General features: G+C 59.2%; 6 protein-coding genes across 6 annotated transcripts; all 6 read left to right on the forward strand.

Annotated features, from left to right (window-relative positions):
- Positions 1–775: 775 nt before the first annotated feature.
- LMXM_34_4060 (conserved hypothetical protein) lies at positions 776–1,615 on the forward strand (the record flags this gene model as incomplete). The annotated part of the gene is made up of 1 exon (XM_003879353.1): positions 776–1,615. The coding sequence occupies one exon, from the start codon at positions 776–778 to the stop codon at positions 1,613–1,615; it is 840 nt and encodes a 279-aa protein (XP_003879402.1).
- Positions 1,616–2,786: 1,171 nt separating this feature from the next.
- On the forward strand, positions 2,787–3,803 carry LMXM_34_4070 (conserved hypothetical protein; the record flags this gene model as incomplete). The annotated part of the gene is made up of 1 exon (XM_003879354.1): positions 2,787–3,803. The coding sequence occupies one exon, from the start codon at positions 2,787–2,789 to the stop codon at positions 3,801–3,803; it is 1,017 nt and encodes a 338-aa protein (XP_003879403.1).
- A 1,235-nt stretch (positions 3,804–5,038) lies between these two features.
- On the forward strand, positions 5,039–8,338 carry LMXM_34_4080 (conserved hypothetical protein; the record flags this gene model as incomplete). Its single annotated transcript, XM_003879355.1, has 1 exon — positions 5,039–8,338. The coding sequence occupies one exon, from the start codon at positions 5,039–5,041 to the stop codon at positions 8,336–8,338; it is 3,300 nt and encodes a 1,099-aa protein (XP_003879404.1).
- A 1,040-nt stretch (positions 8,339–9,378) lies between these two features.
- On the forward strand, positions 9,379–9,633 carry LMXM_34_4090 (conserved hypothetical protein; the record flags this gene model as incomplete). The annotated part of the gene is made up of 1 exon (XM_003879356.1): positions 9,379–9,633. One exon carries the CDS (start codon positions 9,379–9,381, stop codon positions 9,631–9,633), a length of 255 nt encoding a protein of 84 aa, XP_003879405.1.
- Positions 9,634–11,119: 1,486 nt separating this feature from the next.
- Positions 11,120–12,388, forward strand: LMXM_34_4100 (conserved hypothetical protein; the record flags this gene model as incomplete). The annotated part of the gene is made up of 1 exon (XM_003879357.1): positions 11,120–12,388. One exon carries the CDS (start codon positions 11,120–11,122, stop codon positions 12,386–12,388), a length of 1,269 nt encoding a protein of 422 aa, XP_003879406.1.
- An 864-nt stretch (positions 12,389–13,252) lies between these two features.
- LMXM_34_4110 (conserved hypothetical protein) lies at positions 13,253–13,873 on the forward strand (the record flags this gene model as incomplete). The annotated part of the gene is made up of 1 exon (XM_003879358.1): positions 13,253–13,873. One exon carries the CDS (start codon positions 13,253–13,255, stop codon positions 13,871–13,873), a length of 621 nt encoding a protein of 206 aa, XP_003879407.1.
- Positions 13,874–14,235: the final 362 nt, after the last annotated feature.

A 14,235-nucleotide genomic window follows, 5' to 3' on the forward strand; every position in this document is an offset into this window, starting at 1 on the left:
TCTCTTACTGTTCTGTTTCGTTCTCACTCCGTTTGCTTCTCCGTGTGCAGGTGCGCGTCGGCCTCGCCGTGCCCTTCGCACCAGCGCGTGTGCGCATCGTGAGAGGCTGTGGGACGGCGCTGACCGCTCGTAGCCCCACCGTCGGCGTGTGCCGCAACTCTTTGTGAGACGTGCCTCACTCGGTGGAGGTCTCTAACCTCCTTCTAACATGGCACACTCACATCAGAAGAAAAGACACACACGCACACCCAAAACAAGCGAATGCACGGCAAAGGAGAGGGACGGCGAATAGGACAATCAAAAACGCCCCCCGGGCAGCCGCCCGCGCACCCAGCGGACGGGGGACGGCAGCTCGATTCCTGGCAAAAGGCCATGAAGGGTGGTGGAATCACTCATCTGACCCTTCCCCACCGCCGGCTCCGATGATTGGCTATTGCGGGCACGAAAGGAGGGGAGGGTGGGGCGCGTGCGTGTGCACCACCATTTGACACCGACCACGTGGACTCTGACTCTCTTTCCTCCTCTTGTTCTACATTGTCTCTTGTTTTTGTTTTTCTTCGGATCTTCTCAAACTCTTTCTCGCTCCGACCTCGATCGCCTGTCACGCGTGCGTCCTCGCTTGCGCGTCTCGTCGTCGTCGTCGTCGCCTAGAGAACAGAGAAGGCCCAACTCTGCTTTGTGTTCCCCGTCGAAAACAGAGTCGCCCTGTACGCGCACAAGCACAGTCCGAACACCGTGACTGTTTTTTTTTTTGTGTGTATGTGTGTGCGCGCACATGTCTGCGGAGACGTTTCGCGAGCGTACGTTGGCGACACAGTACCAGCCACGCCAGCATCTCCCGCCTAACTTCAGCGATGTGCTGAAGGAGTACGCGCGGGAAGTGCTGCGCAATCAGCCGTCGGATATTCTGGAATGGAGCGCGGCGTATTTCAAGAAGCTGGCCCTCGAGACGGACCCGCTGCAGGCAAAGCAGCCGCCGCCGGATCATTACACCCCCCTCGTCGAAGACCCTGAGCGAGCGATGCTGGCGAACAAGATGGTGAAAGTGTTCTCGACGATGGACGTGTCAGAAAGCGGGCGGCTACCCGTGTCTGAGGTGCGGCGAGCGCTGACGGAGGCGTTTGAGATGACGGAGGCTCAGGCGCTCTACCTTCTTACGGCGCCATTCACGACGATCATCGAGGACGACGGTAGCGGCATGACAGGTGATGCCATCGAGTACAGCCCCTTCTCCCACGCAGCGGTGCGCACGATTCAGTACTTTCAGCAGCACCACGACTTCTCCTTCGATGTAGACGGCAGCGATGCCTGCGCAACGGTGCACGGCATGAACCGCTACGACATCGAGCAAGGCTTTCTGCGCATCTTTCGCCTCCTCGATGAGGCGGGGACGGGTCGTCTGCTGCTCCAAGACTACCAGGGCGCCTTGGAGAACGCACCTTACCACCTGACGCACCGCGACATTCGTGTGCTGCGCCTCGAGTGTGGCACGTGCGGCGGCGAAGGGGACGCGGGGCCGCGTGAAGTGGAGTATGAGAAGGAGCTGCCGCACATGTTCAAGCGCCTCCTGCTTGCCGAGGTTTTCAATCTCTTCGAGGAGGAGGGGCAGAGCTAAGGCAGCGCAAGAGGACTCTCGGTGCATCACTTTCGCCGTGTGCTACCTCTCACTCTTTCAACTGACGCTCAAAACCTTTTTCTTTTCCGCCCCGCGCACGCTCTCCCGCACACCACACACCCAAACACAACCATGTGCGCGAAAAAGGTATAGAGGAAGCGCTGACAGCTCCCATGTAAAAATATCGACAGCAGCGCGCTACATCAGCAAGGGAAGTGGGGACCAGGAGAGGCGGATCGATGTCGGCCTGAAATGAACATGTGGCCAACCTATTCCTCTGCATAGACACACACACACACACACACACAACGACGTCTAGAGCCCAGTTCTCCCTTTACTAGTTGATGTTGAGCACGCCTTTGTCTGTTCGCTCCTCCTCCTTTCTCCTTCTTCGTCTCGTCTTGTTGCTTCCACCAGCCAGACAGATGGACGCTGTCTCTGACCCCTTTCAACCGGTGTACGTTGTACATATGCTCTGCACGGTGCGTATGGATGCTGTGTCGTGGCAGCAAGCGCAGCCAACAGCGAAACAAAAGAAAAGCAAGGCCACGCGTCACGAAAAGGAATCACACGCGCCGAGGTGTTTCAGAAACATGGTGAGGGAGGAGCGATGATGATGGAGCTCGTTTCCACCGCGAGCGACTGTCGACGCGGCACGGCTGCCTCCCCCTCTTCCGTGTACGTGTGTGACACATAGGGCACTCTTTCTGCTCTCTCTTTCTACCGCAATGGGCACTGCGCCATTTTGAAGCAGCAGCAGCAGCAGCAGCAGCCTTTCCACCGACGGGCACTTTCTGTTCGTCTTGTAACCGTTATGGAGTCAGAGAAGGGAGCGTTTGTCGACTGTGTGCAGTTCTTTGTGCCATTTTCCTTTTTTTTCTCCTCGATCATCCTCCCCCCTCCCCCCGCATACCTTGTCGATCCCTCGCTCTCCCACCCCCTCTCCTTTTTTTTCGCCCACTCCTCGATCCGACTCTTCGCTCGTCGCAAGCGCGTGCGACTCTTGCGGGATTTGCTATCCCGTTTTTTTTCTCAGATCCATACCTTCATCGTTCCTTACCTCGCTTCCACTAGGTTGTGGGGGCGCAACGAGCACACGCATACACATACACACATAACCGTATCGGCACACAAACCGTTGTAGGGGAATCTGTAGCGGCCCTGAGAGCCGATGGAAACTCATGCGTTGCTTGCTCTCGCTCAGAGTGCTGTGGACGCCGGTAATGTAAAGGCTGCCTGCGAGTTCTACGAGGTGGCCCTCGCCCAGTCGCCAAACAATGACGAGGTATTGGAGGCCTATGCGGAAGTCATGATCCACTACGCCCAGGACACCCCTCGCGCTCAGCAGATGCTTCGCCATGCAATCGACATCAACCCGAACCAGGGGTACGTGAAGTACCTGAACTTAGCGCAACTCTGTGAGGCAGAGGAGGCACTCAGGTGCTACGAAAAGGCGTACGAGATTGCAAGCCTCATGCTGCACGGATGCCGAAAGAAGAAGATGAAGAAGACACTGCAGGAGACCATGGCGACCGTGTGCTGCGCCGTGGCCGAGCTCTACCTGACGGACCTCTGCTTCGCAGAAAACGCCGAGCAGCAGTGCGAGCAGGCTGTGAACCGCGCACTGGAGCTGAATAGCGATATTGTGGAGCCGCACCAGCTGCAGGCGTCCCTCCGCCTGAGCCAATGTCGCCCCGACGAGGCGCTACAGTCGCTGCGGCGTGCTGTGGATGCAACACATCGCCTCGGCGAGGAGCATCAGCCCACGTACGAGTCTAAGATTGAGCTAGGCCGACTTCTGATGCAGGTTAACCCAGCCGAGGCTTTTCAGTTCCTCCTGGAGGTGCTCCAGTATGGTGACAACAACCCCTACGTGTGGTTCCTGCTCGGCGAGAGTGCCCGCATGCGGGGACGATACACTGACGCGGCGCGCCTGCTGCGGCGTGCGCGTGTGATGCTAGTCGTGTCCGGCGGCGACGCGACTGCGCTGAGCGAGGTGGACGCGGCCATTAGCGTTTTGGTGCAGGAGATGGGTGGCCCAGAGGCGGCGGCGCAGGTGAAAGACCTAGATCACCCCTACCCGCTAGAGCTGCTCGAGGCAGAAGACGACCAGGGCGCAGAGGAGGACGGAGACGACGACCTGGAAGAGCCGGAACGAGAGCCGTGCGACGATGAGGATGACACCTAGTGGTGGTTCTTCTCTGGCGAACAAAAAAAGCGAAATAAATAATCCTCTGCTCTCATCACCACTGCGTTCCGTTGAACGGATGCCAATCGTGTGGGTGTGTGAGGGTGTCTTGCGCTGTCTCTCAAGCTTAGCCATCTCTTTTCGTGGTCTTTCCCCCGCACACCACCTCTCCCTCCCCCGTTCCTTCGTGCAAGGTGTGCACTGTGCGTGTAAACATATGCGAATAACATCCGTAAGGCTGCCGAAGCACACACACACACATACACAAAAGCATACAGCGAGCATCGCCTTGAGGAGCACACGGGGATGGTGTGACGAGACGGACACACAGAGGCTACTCTCCTGCACACAGGTGCAAGTTGGGCGCGCCAGGTGACCGTGCCCCTGCCACCGTCTCCATCATTTCGGCCTCTCTCTTGTGATCTGCCGCATTTCCTGTCAGGGCAGCCGCCTTCGTGAGACGGGGAATAGAGCCGCCAGCTCGCCTCTTGTCCTACCGCCTCTCCTCGCACCTCGTTCCCTCCCCCGCTGCTGCCCTCTACAGCGGCGGTGCCTTGATCTGGACTCATCCTCATCTCTTTCTCTTCTTGATCTCCTCCTGCTTCATGCTGCATTCGTGCGCTGCTGCCTCTTTCCCTCTTCCCAAGTCAGCCCGTATCCTTTACATGCATCATTGCTGAAAGGGTTCGACGCTGGACTGCGTGTCACCGGCAGCGCGGGCGCAATAACGGACCTCCCCCTTCCGTCAAGCGAGAGAACACAATTAGGGGCAAAACTGCACACAGGCGGCCACGACACGGTTTGGTGCTCCGTGAGTCTGATTTGGCCGCCCTCCCCCTCGGTACAGGTGCGCACGCGTGAAGTGAGGAAGCGGCCGAACACGCGCGCACAAGCACCACAAGAAGTTACCTGCATATAGATACATACAAAGTGCATAGAGGAAAGGAAGACGAGAGAGTGTGAAGGTGAGGGCGAGCGGCACACGGCGGGCCCTCTTTCTCCCCCCTCCATCTTCCCACCCCCACACAAAACACAACTGCACATTCACAGGTGCGCCAGCAACAAGGGATACCACCTGGCACTGCTATCTCGACTTGTACACGCCGGCGCCCTCCAACATCTGTTTCTTGCCGCTGCATGTATATATTGGCCTCCCCCCTCCCCCACAAAGAAAGAGCAACACTTGACCGCTACTTTCGTTCTTCTCGTTACGCTTCCTTTGGGCTGTTGCCATCATGAGTTTGTTCACGCAACGTGGACGCGTCGAGGTCTCCTCGGGCGACAGCGAGCCAGACTCGATCGCCTCCAGCGTCGTTGACTCTGCCGATGAGCTCATCGAAGGGCTCGCTCGAATGGCCTTGGCCGGACACTACAGCGGTGAACCAAGAGCGTACGAAACGAACCAACTCCTCCAGGGTCGGGGAATGTCACGTCGCCCACGCGAGGTAGCGGAGACAGGACCTAGCATGGGCTCGTCGCCACACATGACGCCCACGCCTCGCACGATCACTACCCCTCCGGACTATTACGCATGCGCGCGGTCGAACAGACAAGGCGGCGCTTTCGTGTCGCCATGCACTTCCCGCGATATGTCCGAAGCGGAAAACGACGCGCGCGCGTTCGAGAAGATGTACCGGCACCTCGCCCGCGAGTACCTGAGAGGAGACAGTAGCGCCTACCGCGCTGTCAGCGAGACCAAGGCTGCAGGGTGCGTAGAACATGATAATGTGGCCACACGAGGCACTGCGGGCCCCTCTCCTTCCATGGAGCCCGCCCCCGCGCGCAAGCCACGCCGCAAACCAGACGAACAGGTTGAATCGCGGCTTTTGAAGCCGAACAAGGTTCAACTGTCCCGACAAGTGGAGAAGTACGAGAGATGCAAGAGGCGCGATGAGGAGGCGCGAAGGTGCCCGAAGCCCGTGCGTGTGTCTGCGGAGGCAGTCAAGCGAGGGACGCGGCTCTTCCTCGATGCCCAGGCGAGGGCTGAGAACGTGAAGCGGGCGCAAGAGGCCCAGGCGAGGGAGAAGACTGCGCAGGAGACGAAGGAGTGCACGTTTCACCCTTTCGTGTCGGCCTACGCAGCACGGTTCGCGTCAGATGGGGCGTACTACCCGTTGGAGAGTCGGCTGGAGGACCAGGCCGCGCGCGACGAGAAGCGACTGCGGATGCGGCTGGAGCGAATGGTGGAGCGCGAGAAAGAGTGCACCTTCAAACCCACGCTCTCTCCTGGAACTGAGGAACTGATGTCAAGCCTGCGCCGCCGTCGCCAACGTTGCCATTACCGCCGCTCTTTCCGCACACCAGAGGCTGGCGAACGCGCGAAGAGCAACCGAAGAAGGCGCGCATCACCTCCGCGACATGAGCCGTTCGAGCCCGGGGAGCGACTGTACCGCGACGGCGGCGAACGTCTCCTGCGTCAGCAGGTGCGACTTCAGAGAGCAGCAGTGAAGGAACAGCGCCACGTCGTTGGTGGCGGGCTGAGACTCTCTCACGGCGACGCCCAACAGCTGGCCAACCGCTTCACGGCTTGGGCAGCGGCGCGTGCGGCGAACCGAGAAGAGCTGCGCATTGCTTTGGAGCGGCAGGAACGCGAAACGCCACGAACCGCCGCCAAGCGAGAGGCGACGGTTCGGCGAGGAGATTGTCTTCTTCGCGGCAGGTCTTCGTCGAATTCAAAAGGTTCTACAACCGTGCCACGCTTCGCGCAGCTGGCGAGGAGCAGCAGTGATGGCACCTACCCTGCTGCGACTGGTGCCTCGGCGCCCCTGCAGCTTAATATCAACGACGACTTCGCTTCTTCCGCAGGCTCACTGAGAGCCTGCGTGGAAACTGTCAATCGGGCAGCACCGCGGCCGCCGTCGAATAGAGCACGCTCGCCATGGCTTCCTTCAGACGTCGTGTGTGCGGCAACGGCCACTAGCTCCCCCCGTAGTCTGGCGGCGCCGGCGGCATGTCCTGCGGTGAACGTGTCGGTGCACAAGGAGCTCCTGCGCATCCGCCTTGGTGCTCTCTTTTACAAGTACGCTGTTTCCCCCACAGCTACCGCAGTGTGCCTCGCGCAAGTCAAGCAGCAGGTCCGCTGCTACTACCCAGAAGACTCCGGCATCGTCGCAGCACTTGCATCGTCCTTCGCGGATCGGCAGCAGCCCATCACCAAGACAGAGTTCATGGCAGCGCTCGCGCGCTACGTGGCGCAGTATGGAATACAACCATGGTGTCTGCCCTACCGCAGTGACCCCAACGCGAAAGTGGCTGTGCCTTACAGTTCGTCAGATGCTTCTGCTGCCGGTTCCGCGGGTGCCGTGACGTCGAATGGGTTGGTGAGCTCCGGTGACTCGCTGGGGGCGATGGATGGCGACGGGCCTGATTCTACACCGCCACGGGGAGGGACAGGGGCCAGCAGCAATGTGCCGGGTCACTGGAGTGAAGTCGGGTGTTCGGTGGTCGCACCTGCAACGGCACGCGCCTCTGAAGACACAAGTGACGAAAAGCCGGTTCGAACGCACATCTACACCGTTCCTCAGCAGACGGACTGCTCTCCCCCGACATCCGCACCCGCCCCTGTGACGCCAAGCTGTGCTGCAAAGGCAAGCGTGGTGAACGCTGCGGCAACACCGAGGCCTGGAGCCGCCGCTGACAAGCGGAGGGAACCTCGTTGCGATAGTTCACAAAGTCGGATTGTCTCGAAAGACACACCGCCAACGAAGATTCCAACCGCGACTGCTGAATTTGTGCGCGGGTATGAGGACCATGTGCAGCGGCAGCGTCGCGCTGTCGACCGCGCGCGTGCGGCGAGTGAGGCAGGTCAAAATAAGGCGTCGGAGGAATGCACGTTTCGCCCCACTTTGACTCCTCGCAGCGTGGTGCTGAGCGCGATGAATATGGAGAAACGAATGGCCTACGCACGTGAGCTGCAGCTGAGACGACCCGACCTCCACTCGCTCAGCTCTACAGAGCAGGCGGAGCGGAGCGGCGACGATGGCTTACCTCGCGCCGCTCCTTCACAGAGAGACGCGCTCGCCTCCACGCCGACACCTCCGCTGACGCCGTCCACAAAGCACTCGTCAGTGTCGCTCTCCAGCACGTCTCCGCCGTTGGGCTGCAGCCCATCCGTTGAATTGTCGAGTCCATCCTGCAGCACGCCGCGGCACGACAGCGGAAGCGTGTCGTCAAAGCATGCAGCAACACCGTCGCCTTCACATGAGGAGCAGTTCGCCGGGGACGCGGGCACGCGTCGAGCCGTAGCCAAGCTAGAGCAGTTTCTAAGCGATGTGGCGGGCAAAGGGCGCTCAACGCAAGCCGCACAGGCGGGAGTGAGGGCGCCGCCGCCTTGTCCTCCAATGCACGCTGGCGTTTCCAGTGTTGTACATGACGGTGCGGCGACTGCGAAGGACGGCACCGATGTGACACAGACGCTTTCCACTGCGCCGTTGTCTTGCTTTTTCGCGACGAAACCGGCGCAGGCTATCTTGTGTGCCGAGGAACAGCACCTTGAGTTGCGGCACGCTGTGAAGGCTTCGCGCGTGCCCAACTAAGAGACAGTGAGTGCGGCGAGTGTGTGCTTGTCCGCAGCTCCTTTCTTTTCCTTTCGCAACGCGTCTTCTGCCTCTGGATGTCTGCTCTGCAGTCGTGTCTCGGGACCGCCATTCGCCTCTCATGAGAACACAGGCTCGCCTCCGCGTCGCTGATGCGGGCGCGCAGCGCGTAGGGGAGGGATGAGTCAGACAGATAGGGGGAGGGGAAAAGGGGGTGGGGGGTGACTGGATAGCTACACGACCCCCCCCCCAGTGCAACGGCGTCTTCGCCCCAGCGCCTGGTACGCAGCCAACCACAGACAAGCGCGCACTGATCGCACAGTTCCCAGAGAGGCTCAGCGTGGCATATTCTTCTTGCCGTTTTTCGTTTCTTTTTCCCCCATGCTCGCTCTGCCTCGTCGTGGCGTGCTTTTTTCACCTTTCCGATTAGAAACGAATGCATACGGCTTCCAAGGGCCACCCTGCCAAAGGCACAAGGCTTGCGATCGGGTGGACGCATGTGAATTCCATGATGAAGCAGGTGGGGAAGGGGGGGCGGTACGTGTTCCAGGCGAGCTTCCTCCTCTCCTGCTCACTCCACGATTTCCACCTCTCCAGGGAGGAACGTGGGAGGGCCTCTCGACGGCTTCAAATACGCCCATACACGCAACGGCCAACGGAGCAGCCAATCTTTTGCATTGTCCTCACAGAGAAGGCCCCTCTCCTCCTCCCCCCACACACATGCTTCCTTTTCGTTCTGGCTTCTGCAGGTTGCCAATCTCGGCTTGCTTCTGGTTTCTCTCGCTCCGCTCCTTATGGACGCTTCTCTTTCCGCTCCCTCTGTATCCATGACTTCCTCGTTGCTCCCGCTCCATCATCCGTGACGCACGCACGACCTCCTATTATCTGCACGCGTGCGTAGCCGCAGCCCAACCAAGCTGCACACATACACATACACGCGCAAGCGAAATTTTTGCAAGCGCGTGACCTGGACTGACTTGAAGCGCCTTTGTGCTTCACTCTCCGAAGCGTCGAACGAAGCCATTTTTGACCACGTCGCTATGGGTGACCCGTTTGTGCGGCCAGGGCTGGAGTATGCTCCGCACGTGGAGCAGGTTCTGCTGAAGCACGAGGGAACCATGACGCTGGAGACCACCAAGGATGACTGGATGCGGTACCAGCACCGCGACACACTTGCGGCCATCATTGAGCACCGCGACCAGCTCGAGTACCTGTGTATTGCAGAGAACCTGCCCCCTGCCAAGATGGAGAGAATTTTGTTAGAGCGCATGGTGGACCCGATCGCAAAGCGCTGATGTGCGCAGAGGTTGCGGGACGCTTATTCTTTGGATGCGTGGGGCTGCCCTTGAAGCCACGTATGCGTACAGCGTACATGATCGCCGCTGTGTATCTTCACCTGCTTGTTTGTCGGATGTGTGACCTTATGGCGTGCCAGAGGGGGGGGGGGCGTGCGCCGAGTATGGACTCGATGGATTGAGCCGCAGACTAGGAGTAAACTTCCCCTACAGAGAGAAAAAGAAACGTGACAAAAAGTGAGGCGACTGCGAAGGGAAAGAAGAGGGGGATTAGCGTGCCCACTTGATGGTCGGGGAGGAGTGCAAGTATTCCTACTCGTCAGCTGCAACGGCCGCGGGTGGAGTATATATATATATATTTGTGCTTGTATGAAAGACAACTCGGGATAGATTGGCGTCAGTACGCTTGGAAAGGTTGTCTCCGCACCGCTCCTCCGCCTAGCTGCTTTTTCTTCTTCCCGGCATGTCCCCTGCTGACCGAGGGGGGGGAGGGCACATCTCAGCACGTGGTGCACCACGGTCCAGTATCCCCGCCTCCACACGGTGTGGAGGAGCCAAGGAGCCCCTTGCTCTATCCCTGCCCACTGCCGAACCACTTCTGGTGGTGACAGGGCCAAGCACCCAACGACACAGTGAATCTAGAGCGGTGTATCGCGATCGATGTCGGCGGTTCAGGCCCTGGTTGGGTTCAGAGCAACCTGCGACAACGCACAGATTTCGTGCTACTCACAAGATAGGCAGAACGTCAGCGTGACTCGAGCGTGTCTCACACCCTGCCCTCACAGTGTGTAGCTGTGAATAACCGGAGCGTCACCCCGATGGCGGGGGAGGTGCACCAGGTGGCGACGAGCATGATGGGGGAGCGGCTGGTGAGTAGTGCTCGAGGCAGAGGACCGTGTTGAGAGGACTGTGCCGGCGCAAGGCTGTAAAGCGTCTCTAAGGCTGCCTCGTACGACGCGACGGGGGCCTGTGATAGGCCCATGGATGATGGGGTGGAGTTGGATTCGTGTGGTATGACAGAAAGGGGACGCGTTGCGAAGCAAAAAAAAATTGCCGGCATGGCTTTCCAGTGATTTCTGCCGACGCACGCTGCTCTACCATGAGGTGGTGCAGTGGCGCTTTGACCCTCATGTTCTCATTACCGCCTCTTCACCTTCTCTTGTCTGCACTGATACTCGAACTGTGTTTCCGTGTTCTGGCTCTCTGTTTTTCTTCACGCGCGCGCCCAAACACACACACACACACACTCACACGCATGCGTAGCGGCAAGTGGTGTTTTCATTCACGAGGCGGTGTGCGCGCGACCAAGATGCGATTCGGAGCGCGCTGCTGTTGCTGCTACGTTGGCAGTGCGCTCGCACGGTCGCCGAGCCTCCCCACCGCACCTGCCTGTGGCGGCGCATGTTGTGTCTCCCTTACGCAGCGTCGACACCAGACGTACGTGCCGAACAAAGGGTATCGGCAACAACCCACCGTCCCGGATCGCATGAAAGATGCAATGTCCACCTTTGGCGTAGATATGCACAACGTGAGCGCCGACGAGGACCCCCCGTACGTCCAGGAGCATCAGCGGCAGCGGATGGTGCAGGACATCATGTCCAGTTCGCAGAACCTGAAGAGCTTGTCCAAGATGGACCGTCTGCGGTTGGCGCTCGATCAGGTACGCAACGAACCTGCTGGGCATGAGAAGTGGAACGAGGTGTACCTGTTCCTGCGCACGACGGAGATGTGCACGGAGGTACTGGCGAACGAATCGGACGTGTTCCCGAAAGGCAAGAAGCTCTGGATCGAGATTGAGCAGTGCGAGGAGAAGCGGGTGCCGGGGCTGATGGTGCTGCCGAACGGGATGCCGGTGCTGCCCATTTTCACCATGGAGGAGTACATGGATTCGTACTTCTCGCGCACGAACGTGTACGACTCGTGCTGGTTTCCTGTGCCGCGCAGCGGGACGCAATGGGAGGAGTTCTGCAAGCTTCCTTTTCCTGTGTGTGTCACCGGGAACATTCAGCACTTTAGCACCCTGGCGACGGTGGCCCTCGGCAGCCACCAGCTCGGTATTCTCGTCAATCCGGGCATGCGTTCCAGCAAGTTTATCACCTACCCCGAGATGGTCACCCTAACGCAGCAGAGACAGCAAAAGAGAAAAAACCGCCGACTGGCGGTGACGCCGGCTACCAGCGCGGACGGCAGCACCGCTGCCGCTCCCGGAGAAGAGCGGCTCTTTGACGAGAACTTGATGATGACCTTCGACACCAATAAGCTGCCATTGAAACGTCTCGAGCCACAGGACCTTGCGGCCTGCATAGCGCAGCGGCCGCCAATTCCACCAGTTGCGGAGCTCGAGCTGCACCTGCTGCTGCACGTGTATCCCGAGATCGAGGCTGTCTACATCCGCACTGTTGATCGGCCGCGGTGGCGAAGAATGTTAGGGGCGTCGGAGAAGATGACGCAGATCGATGTTGTCTGCTGCCCTTCCCGCAAGCCGGACAAGAGCTTCTTTGAACACCTGCAGCAGTGGAGCTTCATGAAAGAGTTCAACAGCGACGTGCACGTGGAGCTGACGAGCCAGGCCCCGGCGCAGGAGGGCTCTACAGATTCCTTCATGCGCATATACTCAAACGAGGTTGATGGTAGGCTACTACGGTCCATGGCCACCTTCAAAGGACGCACTCTGGCCGACCAACTCGGCTTCAACGATCCCATCACAGACGGCCAGGGCAACAAGCCGTACGAGCGCTACGTTAGCTATTTTTGAGAGGCGCCGATGACCACGGTGGGGAGGGGGCAAGGATCAAACACGTGCGAAGGCGTTCGCAGTAACGAAGAAGAGAGAGCGTGTTGATCTCTTTTTCTTTGTTTCTCGTTTTCGTTCTCCTCGCATCTCCGTTGCAGCCGTCGGCGATGGCGCGAGAAATGGAGAGGCAGAGCGCCGACTTGTGAGTCGGTTGAAGGGGCCTTTTTCTTGCTTTTGGGTGCGTTACAGTTGGAGGTTTCGACTGCCGGCGTGGAGCCGCATGGCCACTGCTGCTTAGATGAGGAGCGAAGAGCCGAAAAGGTGGTGGGGGAGGGAGGGAGGGAGGGAGGAAGAGCATCCCTCAAGAGCCAGTGCGAAAACGGCGATGGCGCATCAACGACAGCGACAGGCAAAGCGAAGCGTGCGCTCTACCGCTGCGGCTTCAGAATATAGATGATGTGCGGGCGTGCGCGGCGACACCTGAGGATGGAGGCGCGGTCGGCGCAAACAGGGGGAGTTGTCGCTCTCTCTGTCTCTTACCGTGGTGCTGTATCGTGTGTGCACCACCGTAGAACTTATCAGATCTTGGCGTGTGCAATGGGCAACATGGTCTGCTTGAATGCTCCTCATCCTGTCTCCGTCCTATCTCTTTCGCGCGACTACACCGATTCCTTCATCCTCTCTGCCATCATATCACCCCGTTCTCTCTCTCTGTGTATCTATGTATGTGTATGCAAACCTTCTGCATCTCTGCGCACGCGCCTCCACTGCATGGTGCGGGGTATGCAAGCCTACCCAGGGTTGTCTTCAAGAAGAACATCGAAAAAAACGTTACCACCAAGTTGCAGTGACGACACGAGACTCTCTCCGATTTTCTCTTGGACCATGTCGTTCACGAAGGGCTCCAGGGCGGCTCAGGATGTTATCAGCTTCCTGCACACTGTGGGGCGTCTCAAGGACACGGCTCGGCGGGGCTGGGTGGAAAACCAGATTTGCAGTCCGGAGTCAGTTAGTGACCACATGTACCGCATGTCGCTCATGTGCATGATGTGCCCTGACACCTCGCTGAACCGGGACAGGATGATCAGGATGGCGCTCTGCCACGATACGGGAGAGAGCATTATCGGCGACATCTCTCCCGCCATGAAAGTCCCCAAGGCGGTAAAGAAGCAGCAGGAGTCGCGGGCGGTGCAGGACTTGTGCAAGCTCGTGTCGTCCTCGCCGAACACGACCTTTAGCAAGGAGTTGGGCGAGTTGTTTGAAGAGTACGAGGCGCAGGAGACCGCCGAGTCGCACTTCGTAAAGGACATGGACCTACTGGAGATGGTTGTGCAGGCGCACAGCTACGAGTCCGTGAACCCTGGGAAGGACCTTGGCAGCTTCTTCCGGTCCGGTGCCAACATCCACCACCCATGGGCCCGCGCCATATATGAGACGCTTCTCGAGACGCGTCCGTACTTGGCATCTAAGAAAGCGGAGCAGGCTAAGGAAGCGTCGAACACGTGAAGAGGTTGGTCGGCTACGCGCGCCGAGCGCTCGTGCTTCATGTTGTCCTGCGCTCGTGTGCCCTTTCCTACGTACTTGAAGACGTGGCAGGTGCGCAGACCTGTGAGGCGCCAGGCCGCGTGCGTTAATCGGCTCCTGTGACAAGAGAGCTGTTTCCTTTCCCACACAAGAGCAGCGCTGGAGAAGCAAGTGCAATTCTCCTCGATGGTGTTTTATGCGCTCTCGCTGCCTCACGCGCACCCATGTCCATCTCCCTTCAACCCCAAGCCTGATCGCAAAGGGGGGGGGACGACGGTGGCGTGGACTGCCGGAGTGCGTCGCGTGGCTCTGTGGTTGCAGCAGCGTTAGCGCCCCCCCTCCCT

The sequence above is a fragment of the Leishmania mexicana genome, chromosome 34, assembly GCF_000234665.1.
Source record: "Leishmania mexicana MHOM/GT/2001/U1103 complete genome, chromosome 34".
Classification (NCBI taxonomy): Eukaryota; Euglenozoa; class Kinetoplastea; order Trypanosomatida; family Trypanosomatidae; genus Leishmania; species Leishmania mexicana.